General features: G+C 52.6%; 2 protein-coding genes across 2 annotated transcripts in view; one reads left to right on the plus strand and one right to left on the minus strand.

Annotated features, from left to right (window-relative positions):
- The first annotated feature begins 2,868 nt into the window (after positions 1–2,868).
- On the plus strand, positions 2,869–4,135 carry GRIN3B (glutamate ionotropic receptor NMDA type subunit 3B). Its single transcript, XM_044658593.1, has 2 exons — positions 2,869–3,640; positions 3,915–4,135. Exons 1-2 carry the CDS (start codon positions 3,485–3,487, stop codon positions 4,092–4,094), a joined length of 336 nt encoding a protein of 111 aa, XP_044514528.1. The 5' UTR covers positions 2,869–3,484; the 3' UTR covers positions 4,095–4,135.
- A 1,173-nt stretch (positions 4,136–5,308) lies between these two features.
- The window catches only part of TMEM259 (transmembrane protein 259), a 41,884-nt gene continuing 33,831 nt past the window's right edge, over positions 5,309–13,361 (minus strand). The window contains exons 7-11 of the mRNA XM_044685336.1: positions 11,172–11,229; positions 10,669–10,752; positions 10,076–10,208; positions 9,449–9,548; positions 5,309–8,138 (exon numbers count right to left, since the gene is read on the minus strand). Of these exons, the coding sequence (XP_044541271.1) occupies positions 7,263–8,138; positions 9,449–9,548; positions 10,076–10,208; positions 10,669–10,752; positions 11,172–11,229 (1,251 nt within the window). The 3' untranslated portion in view covers positions 5,309–7,262. The remainder of the gene's footprint in view (positions 8,139–9,448; positions 9,549–10,075; positions 10,209–10,668; positions 10,753–11,171; positions 11,230–13,361) is intronic.

Consider the following 13,361-nt stretch of genomic DNA (forward strand, 5'->3'; position numbering starts at 1 on the left):
GGGGGGGCGGCGGCTGGGGGGGCGCTCCGGCCAGGCTCGGGGCGCCCCTTCAGGCGGGTGCCTCCCCTCCCCAGCTGCACCATCCGTCCCAAGGCTTTCGCTTCGGCACCGTGTGGGAGAGCAGCGCCGAGGCCTACATCAGGAAAAGCTTCCCCGAGATGGCCGAGTACATGCGGAGGCACAACGTGCCCACCACGCCCGACGGGGTCGCCATGCTCACGTGAGGGCGGGGGGAGGGCCGAGGGGGGGGGGCCGCCCGGCCCGGGCTGGGCTGAGCTCCCCGCCCGTGGCTGGGCATCTCCTTCCGGCCCAGGACGGACCCTCCAAAGCTCAACGCCTTCATCATGGACAAGTCGCTGTTGGACTACGAGGTCTCCATCGACGCCGACTGCAAACTGCTCACTGTGGGGAAGCCTTTCGCTATCGAAGGTGCGGCGGGGCCAGGGCAGGGGGGGATGGCAGCGGGGCACGAGGGCTCAGGCTGAGACCCCCGAGAACCCCGAGCAGGAGGCTGTCCTGGGGCTCTGCTGGCTTGTTCCTCCTGGTCTTTTAGGAAAATCAGTGTCACAAGTGGCAGGATGTCTGAGCTGGGGGGCCCTAGAGAGCGTCCGAGCTGGGGGGCCCTTAGACTGTGGAATGTCGGGGCGGGGGGGCCCCTGGAGCAGGGTGCCAGAACACAGCGTGTCAGAGCGGCACAGATGGTGAGGGTGATGGATAAGCACTCAGGACTGGGAAGGCATTGAGCAGCCGGGACTTGGGCTTGCTGGTGCCAGACAAGGCAGGCTGGGCTAAGCAAGAGCAGGGGAAGGAGGACGCTCCAGGAAGGGCCGCTGGCACGGCAGGGAGAGGGAGAAACGTGTAAAGCACAGTGAGGGGCCCTCACAGATCCGGTCGAGGTCAGGATGGAGACTTGGGTGGGGGAGGGGGAGGCCGAGGAGCAGGGGATGATCGGTTGACCAGGGTAGGCGGTTACCAGAGACGTGCTGGGCCGTGATCCTGGTTCATCGTATGAGAGAGAGCCGGGGACGAGGCGGGTGTCTCGGCTCGCTCTCCCCTGCAGTCTTGAGGCCCCAGGGTGGGGGGGCTTCAGCTCCCTGCCCCATGAGCTGAGGAAGAGTGCCCCACCCTGTCCACAGGCTACGGGATTGGGCTGCCTCGGAACTCGCCGCTCACCTCCAACCTGTCCGAGTTCATCAGCCGCTACAAGTCATCGGGGTTCATTGATCTGTTGCACGACAAGTGGTATAAAATGGTTCCCTGTGGCAAGAGGGTCATCGCCGTCACGGAGGTGAGTGCCGGGGTGCTCCTTTTGGTTCACGACTAAATAGGGATGATTCTTGGCCTGAGCTCCAGCTTGAAGTACAGAAGGATGAGTGAGCCTGGGTAGCATCCAGGGGGACAGAGGCAAAAAGAGGAAACAGACCCTCCTTGGCTTCAAGGAACTGGGCTGGGAATCAGGGGGGGCCGAGTTCAAGTCCAGCCTCAGAAGCTTATGTGACCCTAAGCCAGGCACTTCACCAGCCTCAGCCTCAGTTTCCATATCTGTGAAATGGGGATAATAATAGCATTTACCTCTCAGAGTGGTTGTAAAGGTACAATCAAATATTGTTGGACGACTGGGGAGGGGTGCTGTCTAAGGAGGTGAAGGACCATTTGAGAGAGGTGAATACGGGACGAGAGGATGAAGCTGTGGAGAGGTGACCGCAGGCCTGATGTCAGGAAAAACCAAGGTGGGCAGCGGGGTGGCCTCTAGAGGTCTGGATAAATCGGGGGCTGGACCAGATGAATGGATCCTGCAGTCCTTTCCCTCCCTCGAGGCAGCCACCTGGCATTTGCTCAGCCATTAGAGCACTTCCTGCAGTCACTGGGAGCCCATAGGAAAACGCCTGCCCCCATTTCACAGAGGAGCCAGAAAGGCTGGCTAGAGGATGGCAAAGCTCCACACCACCTCGAAGAGCAAGGAAATGGGGGGGGGGGCTGGAGGAGGAAAGAGATGCTCTGAGTTCCATCCTTCTTGGGGAAGCAGAGGAGGATGGGAAAATCATAGCATGGGAAACTGAGGGGGCCCCCTATCCCCATCACAAAATTTTAGGGCTCCCTGAGAGTATCTGGACCAACCCATACCCTAATAGGTGTCCCCACTCTAGTATCCCCAAAGTCCTCATCCTCAGCTATCAAGGCACTGAACCCCATTTTAGGATTATTAGGCAAATTAGGGAGTTTTTTCCTTATACCGAGTTGAAATCTGCCCATTTCCCCGAGACCTCTTGGACCTAGTTTTGTCTCCTGGACCACGTTAGACTCCTGCTGCCATTCTCTCTAGGTCTTTGACAGCCCTTATTCCCAGGCCCTCCTCCTCCGCCCAGGCAGCCAGCATTTACTCAGACTGTTATGGGTCAGGCGCCCAGAGAAAGACACCCCACTCTGCCCCCTGCAAGCTCATGGCAAACATTTGTCTCTCCCACTCCCTTTTCCCCGTGCCTAGTGCAGTGCTCTCTAAGTGCTTTAAGACGGCAGCTCCCTCACTCTCCTGGAACCTTCTAGCTTATCTCCTGGACTGGAACTCAACCCAGGGAGGGTCTCACTAGGATAGAGTACAGAGGGCCTAACTCACTCCCACACTGCCATGTTCTGGGCTCAATATTCCTCCCTCTGGCCTTTCTTCCTTCTTTCCTTCCCCTTCCTTTTCCTTTCTCTTCTCTTTCTCTTTTCCTTCTTTCTTCCCTCCCTTTTCTTTCCCTTTCCTTCTTCTTTCTTTTCCTTCCTCTCCTTTTTTCCTTTCTTCTTTCCTTCCTTCCTCCCTCTTCCCTTCCTTTTCTCTTTTCCTCCCTCTTCTCTTTCTTTTCCTCCCTCCCTCCCTTCCCTTCCTCGCCACTCCCCTTACCTTCTACCTTAGTATCATTTCTAAGTCAGTAGTGTTAAGGGCTAGGCTGTGCTGCCTCGCTGCCCCAGCGATGCTTTTCAAGGTGCTTTCAAGGTCATGTGAGCTTTTCTGACCCCACCCTGGCAATTTGTGTGAGGCTAATTTTTTGAACCTAAATGTGAACCTTTTCACAACTAGGTGGCATAGCATTTTGGGCCTGGAGTCGGGAAGTCTTGAGTTCTGATCCAGCCTAAGAGCCTAGCTGTGTGGCCCTGGGCAAGTTGCTGACCCTCTCTGCCCTTTACGGTTTTCCTCAGTGTCACACGGGGACGACGGGGGCGCCTGCTTCCTAGTGGGTGCATGAGATGGGGCCGTGCAGGGCACACAGGCGTTGTGGATAGCCACCACCCCTTCCCTAGTATTGGTCCGATTCTCTGCGGAGTTTTGGGCCCAATTGATTAGGCGGTAGGCGAGGTCCTGCTCTGCCCCTCTTCCCACTGAGGGGGGCGAGTGGTGGAAGAGCAGCGGCCGGATGGCGTGTGTGCTTGCATACGCACACATGGGAGCCCCGGGGTGCCTGTGGGCTCACCCACAGACCCGTCGCTCCCTCAGACTCTGCAGATGGGCATCTACCACTTCTCGGGGCTCTTCGTGCTGCTCTGCCTGGGCCTCGGCTGCTCCCTCCTCACCTCTTTGGGGGAGCACATCTTCTACCGCCTGGTCCTGCCTCGGATCCGCAAGCACGCCAAGCTGCAGTACTGGCTGCACACGAGCCAGGTGAGTGGCCCTGGCTCCCCGGGAGCCCTAGCAGTGTGGCCGGGGTTCAAGAGGGAGGAACAGGAGGCTTTCTTAAGCAGGCAGGGCCACTCTACACTCCATTTTCCAGTAGAGAACACGACAGCACGGGACCCTAGCGAGCCCGATGTTTGGCTCCGTTGTGCCCGTTCTAGTGCCCCCAACACCGGGGCTGAGAAGGCTGCGGGGGAGTGGGGCAAGGGAAGGAATGCCGGCTCAGAGCCCCCATCCCTGTCTCTTTTCCTCGGGCTGCTAGAAAATCCATCGGGCTCTAAACACCGGCTTAGACCAGGAGAAGAACCAGAAGGCAGAGCCTGTGCTGGAGCCCGCGCAGGAGCCCAGGTTAAGTGTCGGGAGGACCGGGATGCCCCCCTTCCCCAGGGAGCCCCCAATCAGGGGGGAAGGAGGGCATCGGGAAGGGCCTTTTAGCATTTGAGTTGGAGATGTTAAAGGGCGGCCAAGGGATCAGCAGACAACAGGAGGAAGCCCAGTCACGGTGCCATTGACCTCGTCAGGCCACGGCAGTACAGGGTGGCTTTGGGGACAGGACGGTGACGAGGTTCTTCCTCGTTCTAGCTGCAACCCCCCCGACCCGCAGAGCAGCAGGAACAGCCTCAGGCCGGCGGTGAAGGGCGAGCGCAGGGTCCGATTCCAGGAGCCGGGGACGGAGGGGTCTGACCTGCAGCTCACCAACGGGCGCCTGCCTCAGCAGCAGCCGCAAGCAGGACCACCACAGCCCCCTCCTCTGGCAGCCGCCACCCCCCCTGCCCCTAGCTCGAGCACCCAGAGCGAGCTGAAGGCCCTGGAGCAGCGCATTGAGGGCATGCGGGAGCAGCTCCGGGCTGCCTTGCTCAGGAAGAGTGAGCTGGTGCTCCTGCTGGGGAGGGACCTGCCCCCCCGCAGCCGGCTACTGCCGCCCCCCCAGGAGATCAGTGAAGACGGGTAGCCTGGCTGGGCACACAAGTGGGAGTGCTGGTAGTGCTTTGTGTCCGGGCTGGTCCTGCTGTCGCCCTTGGGCCCCTCCAAAAGCTGGAGGCCGTTTCCAAGTGTGGAAGGGCCTGGCCTCTGGTGTCAGTTGGCCAGGTGGCCAGAGCCCAGGCTTCCTTTGCCCAGGGTGGGCTGGGTCAGAGCACAAAGCCTTCCAGGCCCCGGGCTACAGCAGCAACTGCATGTAGGAGTCCTGGGAGGAGGCGGCATCGCTGGGCTGAGGGCACCGGCCTCCTGCAGCAGCACCCCCTTGCATGCCTACAAGGAAGCATGAGTCCCGTCCTCTCCCTCCACCGTACCATGGTGGCAGCTTGGGAGAGGGACCGCAGCAGCTTCTTCCTGGGGCCACGTACATTCCACAAGCCTAGACTTAGAGCTGGCAGAGAATTTAATTTTCAAAATATTTTAGACACCATAAATGTGAGTCTGGAGAGAAAATACCGACGTTAAGCAGGCCAATGAGGAGTTGCTGTAGAGGGTATCCCAGAGGGCTGCACTGGGGACAAGGGGAGACACTGAGGAAGGCCTCCAAGCTGCTGGGAAGACGGCTGAGAAGGGCCGAGTGCTCCTGTCGGGGCAGCCCCTTCACTTCTCCTGGGAAATGCTTGCTCTGGTCTGCTGAGATGTCAATGAAAGAAGTGGAGGAAAATCAGAGAGAGCAACTGTTAGATAGACTATTTATTATATATACAAACACAATTTTTATACATTACAATTAAATAGAATGGAATGAATTTTTTTATTCTTCATTCCTCACCAAGTGATTTGGTTGATTCACTCAGCCTCCAGCTCATCATTCCAAACTAGCCCGATGGCCTAGGCAGACCAAGCCAGATGTCCAAGTCTGCTCGTGGCAGCGAAAGGAGGGGTCTGGGCTGAGAGACTGGCCCCGACTCCCCAAGATCTTTCATTCCTTTTGACTGGTGGGGGCTGGGACCCAGTGACTGTTCAAGTCCATTTCCTGAACTGGGGACCATCAGCTTTCCCCCAGGTTCTCACATCTCACCAGGTGCAGCTTGGCAAGTGGGTACAGGGTGGGGACCATCTAAAGTCAAATCCTATCTTCCATGAACAAGGTTGCTTATGAGTGTTGCTCAGCTCTACACATCTGGGGACTGCCTTCTCCCCTCGGCTCCCCCAGAGTTCTGCATGTCCATCCACCCACGCCCATACACACTCCTCGAGCAGCACAGGGCAATCATCCCTCTCAACTGTCCACTTTTAGTTTCCAGGAAGCAACCACTCTGTATGGGGAACACCTGAGTCACTGAGCACAGCAGGTGCCCCCCTCCCCAACCAAGAGCAAGAAGTGGCCTATGGGCACCACACTGCATCCCACTGGGCAGAATCATGGGCTCATACTGCATTTGCCACTCTCTCCATGCGATTCTCCCAGCCCTTTTCCCTAAGAGTTGCTGGGAAAGTCAGGCTATGGCTAGGAGGCAGGGAGAATAAGCAATCCTCCAGGCTCAAGAGAAGGCACTGAGCTCCAAGCACCAAGCAGAGACTCCTGGGAAGGGATGGACAGGGAAGAGTCCAGTGAGCTTTCACGACGAAGGCCTCCCTCCTGTTTCTTCTGCGGCTCTGAAGTGCCAGCTGAAGGCTGGACTTCACCAGCTGGGGGCCTTTTGCTCCATCCTTCTGCTTGCCATGTGCTCCTCACCCCGAAGCCAAACCTCCTGCCAACCAACACCATCACTACTTGCTCTTCACCTGGCTTTAGAGGGAAGGGGGCCAATCTGAAGCATGAGGGCAAGAGGGGTTGTTTCTCTCCACCTCTTTCCTGGGTCCTTCAAAAACTAAGGAATTCCTTGCAGACACTGTGGCTGCTCTGTACCAGGCCAGTGAATGTGCTGAATGGGGGCCCAGGGACCCTGCCCCACACAGGCTTTGGCTCCCTTCACGAGGCATCTTCCCAACTGCTCCCTCTCCCCACTCTTGGCACTTTTCTAAATCCCACGCCACGGCCCCAGCTCTTGCTGCCTTGGAGGACTGAGAATACGGTGAGTACTTGGTAGTGGACAAAACCCCATTCAAACAATTTCCAGAGGCCAAACAGAGAGGTTTCCCTCCATGTCTCCTCCAGTCAAAGGGGAAAAAAAGTACTCTGGTGGTGAAGGCTTCATTGCTCTAGGAGGGGAAAAGAGGCAAAATCACCAGAACGGGACATGTTTGCACAAAGCAAGGAGATGGGGAAGATGCTATCCGGGGCTCCCACAAGGCCTGGCCCCCCCAGAAAAGGAGGCAGGAGCACATCTCCCAGACAATGAGGGGAGGAATAGTTTGAAGAGGAGAAAGAAATCCAAGGATAGTGGTGCAGGGAAGCCCACAGGTTTAGGCCAGGAGTTAGGCAAAGAAACCAGCTGTTCTGGAGACTGCCGAGACCAGGTTACACATCTTCCCATGGGACCCAGGGGGAAAACAGAGCTGGGAACAACTGCCCCCGGTAAGTAAGGCCCGTGCTTCTGGAAGGTTGCTTTCTCTGAAGCAGCCTTCACTCGGTGGATTTAAAAATAATTTTAAAAATTCATCTGAATCTGGTTGGGGAAGAAAAAGAGCCAGTGTTTGACAGGAGCAGAGAGATTCCCTCTGCCCTATCGAGGATCAGCAAAAGTGCTCAAGAAGGGCTTCTGAATTCTGCTTCTGAAAGCATGTTTGGGGGGGCACCGTTGTCTTTGGAGCAGGGATGGCTCTCCTGTGTGGCCTGGAGATCTGCACTCACACACTTGTCTGAGGTGGGGCTTTGGGCAAGGACCTCGGAGAGGTTGCTCTCAGAGACATCAACAATGTCCTGGCCACCAAGTGAGAGTGAACCAGCCCTAGTCTGATCAGCAAGGGGGGCAACTGGCTCAGGGGTGCCAGTGGTGTGGGCAGGAGGGGAGGTGGGAGGCTCAGGGGTGCCAGCGGTGTGGGCAGGAGGGGAGGCGGGAGGCTCAAGGGTGCCAGTGGTGTGGGCAGGAGGGGAGGCGGGAGGCTCAGGGGTTGTACTTTCTGCTTGGGGGGTGACCAGAGTTGCTGATGTCACCTCAATGGTGATGGAGCTGGTGGTGACCCCGGGGCTCTCACTAACTCGGATTTGGGCCACTAGGCCAGGGGAGGTGGTAGCAGCTGGGACACTGGGGGGACTTCCATTGGCTAGGGTTCCATGTCCTGCTCTCTGCTCCAGAAGGGAGGCGCTCAAATCAGAGAGGAATGAAGGGTCCGTGAAGATAGTGGCTGTCTCAGCCATCCAGTTCAGTTCGCCCCCTACAGAGGCAGAGGCAGGGCCAGGCCCATCCCCAGGGGCTGGCTGGTTGTTGCTCCCACTCTGCAGGGAGGGCCCGGGGCTCCCTGGAGCCATAGCTGTGGTGGCTGTGTTATTGTTGAGATTGTCCTGCAGGGCTGTCTGGGTGCCCTGGCCAATCTGCTGGTTCTGCAACAACATCTCCTGGATGCGGATCTGTTGGAGGATGGCTGGCAACTCGAAGTGATGGAAAAAGTAGATCATGGAATGCTGCAAAGAGATGGAAGAGGAAGAGAATCAGGCTGAGTCCCAAAATGAGAGCATGTGGGGCTGTCGCTGGCCTGGGAAAAGAGGAAAGATGGAGAAAGCCAGGAGGCCCTGGCCCACATATGGCCCTCAAGCACCTGATGAGCATAGACCAAGGCCAGCAGAGGCACTGGGCTACCTTCAAAGGCACTGAATCCCCTTCACTGGAGGTCTTCAAAACGGAAGCTGAAAGCAGACATTGTGCTAAGTACTTTACAATGACTATCTCACCACAACAATGGTTCAGAGGGGTTAGCATCAGCCCCCACTTTACACAGGAGCTAGTGCGATCTGCAAAGTCCCGGAGCTTGTCACTGTCTGGGGCCAGATCTGAGCTCAGGTCTTGCTGGCTCCTGGCCCAGCTGTCAGTGCTGGGCGCCACCACTAGAGCTAAAAGAAGTCCTGGAGCCTCGAGGCCACCATTAGCCTCTCCCAGGGCTTCTAATGGAAGATCCCTTCAGAAATCCCACTGACTCGCTGCTTCACCAGGAGATTCAGGGATTTCTCGCCTATGTTATAAGTGAACTTTCCGGCCCCTTCCTTTCCCCTTTCCAGAGGTCCACTTAACTCTTCCTGGTTCTCACCCGGAGAAGGAAGTGATGGCTTCTATCAAAAAAGTTCTGGGTCAAGGAGAGGGGACCAGCACCCTAAAATGGCAAGACTTCCAGTATCTAGCACATGGCCTCAGGCCTTCTCTACACCTTGTACTGCACACTTTCCAAATGTGATCTAACCCAGTCTAGTCTCTCATGAGTTCAGAATTCCTGAGATCTTATGGTTGACAACTGGAAGAAAACTTAACAATCAGTAATAATAATAATGAGTCCAGGGGCAGCTAGGTAGCTCAGTGGATGGAAAGCCAAGCCTAGAGATGAAGTTTCTGGGTTCAAATCTGGCCTCAGACACTTCCTAGCTGTGCAACCCTGGGGACAAGTCACTTAATCCCTATTGTGAAGCTTTGCCACTCTTCTGCCATGGAACAGATACCTACCATCAATTCTAAGCAGAAGGTAAGGGTTAAAAAAAAAAAAAAAGTCCAGACCTCTCATTTACAGAAAGAAAAACTAAGGTCTAGCTTTAGTCATACGATTAGTGAAGAGCAGAGCTGGGATTTGAATTCATGACTCCAAATCCAGTGCTCTCTTCTGTAACTGCAGACTGGCTTTCAGAGGTCAAACCCAGGAGTGAGGAAAGGGGCCAGGACTGGGGTGTTCTTGCCTAGTGCTCTCCCTATATGGTCATCTTTCTTCATCCCCACACTGGCCCCAGGTTACCTGGATGAAGAGCCAAGACGTGACCAGGGCCAAACTGCTGTACTGGCCATTGAATCGGTAGTGATAGGCATAAAAGGCAAAGTGGTACAAGTAGAAGAACCTGAAACCAGAAAAAAGACAAGGGATGAGGGCTTGTCTGCCTGTTGCTCCCAGCAGAAACCTGGGACTGGAGAAGCTGCTCCTCACTGGTGGGTGCTTTTTATATGCATTCTCTTTGTTATCAATAAACAGGGTCAGAGAAGTCAGAACAATCCAACATCACCAGCTATCATTAAGTAGTGCCTGGGATGGCTGGCCTGGGGTTCAGCACTTGGTCCATGATGCCCTGGGTTCCTTTAAGTAGCCCTTGGCTATGTGCCTTCAGCCCAGGAGAGAAGATGACCCTGAAGGTACTAGAGAAACACTTCATCTTTCCAGCTTACATAAAAAGGGAGGAGCAGGGCACAGTGTTAAGGCCTCCTACTCCTACTAAGGCCTGCCTACCCTGAAGCCTTCACTTCAAGATGGAGCCATTTCCTGTGTGCTTGGTCCTGGTGACCAGTTATATAGTAAAGGACCCCAGGAAGAACAGCCAGTCTAGATGTTCCCAGCTACGGCCAGTGAGGGGCATCATGCCAGGGCACCTACCTCAGCCAGTGCCTCTTACTGGTGTTTGTGTGGCAGCAGATGGCATCATACTGGTCAGCCAGCCACACGATGAGAATGATGTAGAATGCTGTTGTGGTGTCATTGAAGAACTCAGACATGATGGCTTCCATACCTAGCAGGAAGTGAGTAAGTATAAGCAATTGCATCTAGAAAACACTGCCCCCTCAGGCCAGCTTCACAAGATGGATGGTTTGGTTGGTATGAGCAGCAGGTTCCCGAGCAGTTCTCCTCAGCCTCAGGGAATGATTTCATGAGTGGCTACAGATCCTTCTCCTTCACAAGAATAGCTCAGGTTCCTGTGATTCAATTACTCTCCTCACTACTTTTGAGGTCAAGCCAATCAAGCAGAGCTTCCTCCAAACCCTGAAGGACAAGAGCAACTGCTAAGACTTAAGAACCAGTGACACCTTCAACCTTCAACCTATGGTTCCAAACTCCCAGGATCACAGTGTAAAATCACTTTATTACTGGTTAGAGCAGCTATAGACCAACACTGTGGGATAGAACGGAATGCGGGGACAGGCAGAAGCTACAGTCATCCCATCTCCCAGGAGAAGGGCACCCCCTCTTACCAACAAGAGCCAAGATAACTGTGAGCAAGGGTGCCGCAGGGAAGGCAATCGTCATGTTCATCTCCAACATCTGTAGGAGGTCCACTGCAAGATGAGAAACCCCAGCTTAGCAGAGAGAGCTTAGAGAAGCCTCTCATCAGACCAGACAAAGAAGACCACAGAGACTGCAAGAATGTCATGTGAGGTGCTGAAAATCTCAGACTGGAAGGGAGAAATGGATCTCTGACCAAGCAGCAAGTACATGGAAGTGGCTTAAGGTAACTTGCACGCCATGTACTGGGTTTGCTAGAGGCTAAGAAACTTTTTGGAAAGTCTAGCAAATGGTGGCTAGTAGGAGCAACAAGACCACTCTACCACCATGGGCCCACTGTTTCTGTACCCAATAGGCCTTTGGATGGGAATGCCTCACTTAAGAATCTTGTTTCACATGGTCAAATGCAGTGCCCAGGATACAACTTTGAACATGGTAGGTGTTTAACAAATACTCGTAGAGTCAAACTTACCAATGAAGACAAAAATCTGGTGGTGTGAATACCGCAGGAGCATTGAGACGGACAGAGTCTGCAATCACAAGACAGGGAAGGGTTAGGTTATTGACCATTCAACTGCTAGGCACAGCTGCATTCAGGAGAATGGGCAGACCTGGCCCCTAGTTAAAGGCAGTTAAGACCTGACTCACAGTATGCCTTTTTAGTTTTCAAAGTGCTTTTTGTGGGGGCGCCTGAGTGGTTCAGTGGATTCAGAGCCAGGTCTAGAGATGGGAGATCCTTGGTTCAAATCTGACCTCAGACACTTAACCGCCACTGCCTAGGCTTTACAATATACAGTATTAGTTCTAAGGCAGAAGGTAAGGGTTTAAAAACAAACACACACGCAGAATGTGCTTTTTGTGCATTATCATTTTTGAGTTTCATAGCAACCCCCAAACAGCAACTATATATTATTTCAATTTCACAGGACAGTGAATTGAGACTCAGAGAGGGCAAGGGACTCAACCATGATTATGGTGTCAAAAACCCAGGATTTAAACCGAAGTCTTAATCAACTCCAAGCACAGAGCCTCTTTCTACATAAGGCTTCTTAATCATTTTTGTGTCCTGGACTCCTTTGGCAGTCAATCTAATAAAGCCCATGGACTCCTCAAAATAATACTAAATTTTAAGTGCATGAAATAGACAACCACAAAAGAAAAACTGATTCCACTGAACTATACAGTTATCAAAATTGTTTTTAAAAGTTCATAGATTCTACCCATATTAAGAATCCATGCACTAGGGCAGGTAGGTGGATATTTCACTAGGCCTGAAGTTGAGAGGACCTCAGACACCTCCTATTTGTGTGACCCTGGGCAAGCATTTTAGTCCTGTTTGCCTAGCTTTTGCCCTTCTGACTTAGAATTGGTACTAAGACAGAAAGTAAGGGTTTAAAAAAAAAGAAAAAGAAAAGAAAGAATCCAGGCACTAGACATGCTGCCTCTCTAAATGTGGAAATTATGATAGATGTTTGCAATTAATGAACTCTGCCTTACTGTGGAACTGTATGAACATTAAAGCATAACTTTCCAACTGGGGAGATAGAGAGTGATGAGTTTAGTCTAGTCTATTGGGAAAAATGTCAGTTTCATAGTTAAGACAGAGCAACAACTCCTCAGATGATGAGCACATGTGGAGAGCTGGAACAGTGTTTTTTAAGGCCCAGCACCTTAATCTCCATCCTTCCTCTTACATGGAGGTAACTAAAGCATACTTAAGTGGGGAACAAAAACTCTCTCTGAAAAGACCACAAGATAGAGGCTTTTCTTAAAAATAGGTAAATTCAATATAAATGAAAAGGTCCCTAAAATGAAATAACTCTGGGAAACTGAAAAACCAATAATGATCTCAAAAGAACAGATAATAAATCACACTTCCCTCTTCTTTTGGAAGAGTAGAGGGACCAGGGACAGCAAGGTGACTCAGTGGATAGATAGAAAGCTGGGTCTGGAGACAGGAGATGCTAGGTTCAAATCTGGCCTCAGACACTTCCTAGTTGTGTGACCCCGGGCAAGTCACTTAACCACAGTTGCCTAGCCCTTACTGCTCCTTCTGCCTTGGAACTAATACTTATTATTAATCCTAAGACAGACGATAAGGGGCAAAAAAAAAAAAAAAAAAAAAAAAAAAAAGGAATGAGATACAGTGATAGATGAGATAATTTTATTAGTTGTTTTTGCTTCACGAAAAAAGTTCAAATATGGAGGGTGAAAGAAGTGTCAAGGGTAATAAACTGGTTATGTCCAGAAATGGCAGTAACAAAAGGGAATATGGGACAAAGGCTCTACACCAGTGATTCCCAAAGTGGGCGCTACCACCCCCTGGTGGGTGCTGTAGCGATCCAGGAGAACAGTGATGACCACAGGTGCATTTATCTTTCCTATTAATTGCTATTAAAATAAAAAAAAAAATTTAATTTCCAGGAGGCTAAGTAATATTTTTTTCTGGAAAGGGGGCAGTAGGCCAAAAAAGTTTGGGAACCACTGCCCTATACAGTGAAACCAAACTGCTGGGATTTGACATTGTATTGTTGGGAAAGTAGCTCCCTAAAATTTTTCGGTTAGAACCTAAACTGAAGGTTGATTTTAAAAATCTTTAAGGACTAAAAGAGAACTAACATGTATTTAGCACTTAAATTTTGTTTTTTTTTTTCTTGAAAGA

This window comes from Gracilinanus agilis, chromosome 1, assembly GCF_016433145.1.
Source record: "Gracilinanus agilis isolate LMUSP501 chromosome 1, AgileGrace, whole genome shotgun sequence".
Lineage (NCBI taxonomy): Eukaryota > Metazoa > Chordata > Mammalia > Didelphimorphia > Didelphidae > Gracilinanus > Gracilinanus agilis.

What these genes read in the sequence shown, in the direction of transcription:
- GRIN3B (XM_044658593.1), top strand. Translation starts at nt 3,485, where the DNA reads ATGGGCATCTACCACTTCTCGGGGCTCTTCGTGCTGCTCTGCCTGGGC. An exon ending in ACTGGCTGCACACGAGCCAG is followed by an intron (nt 3,641 to 3,914) that starts GTGAGTGGCCCT and finishes TCGGGCTGCTAG; the next exon opens with AAAATCCATCGGGCTCTAAA.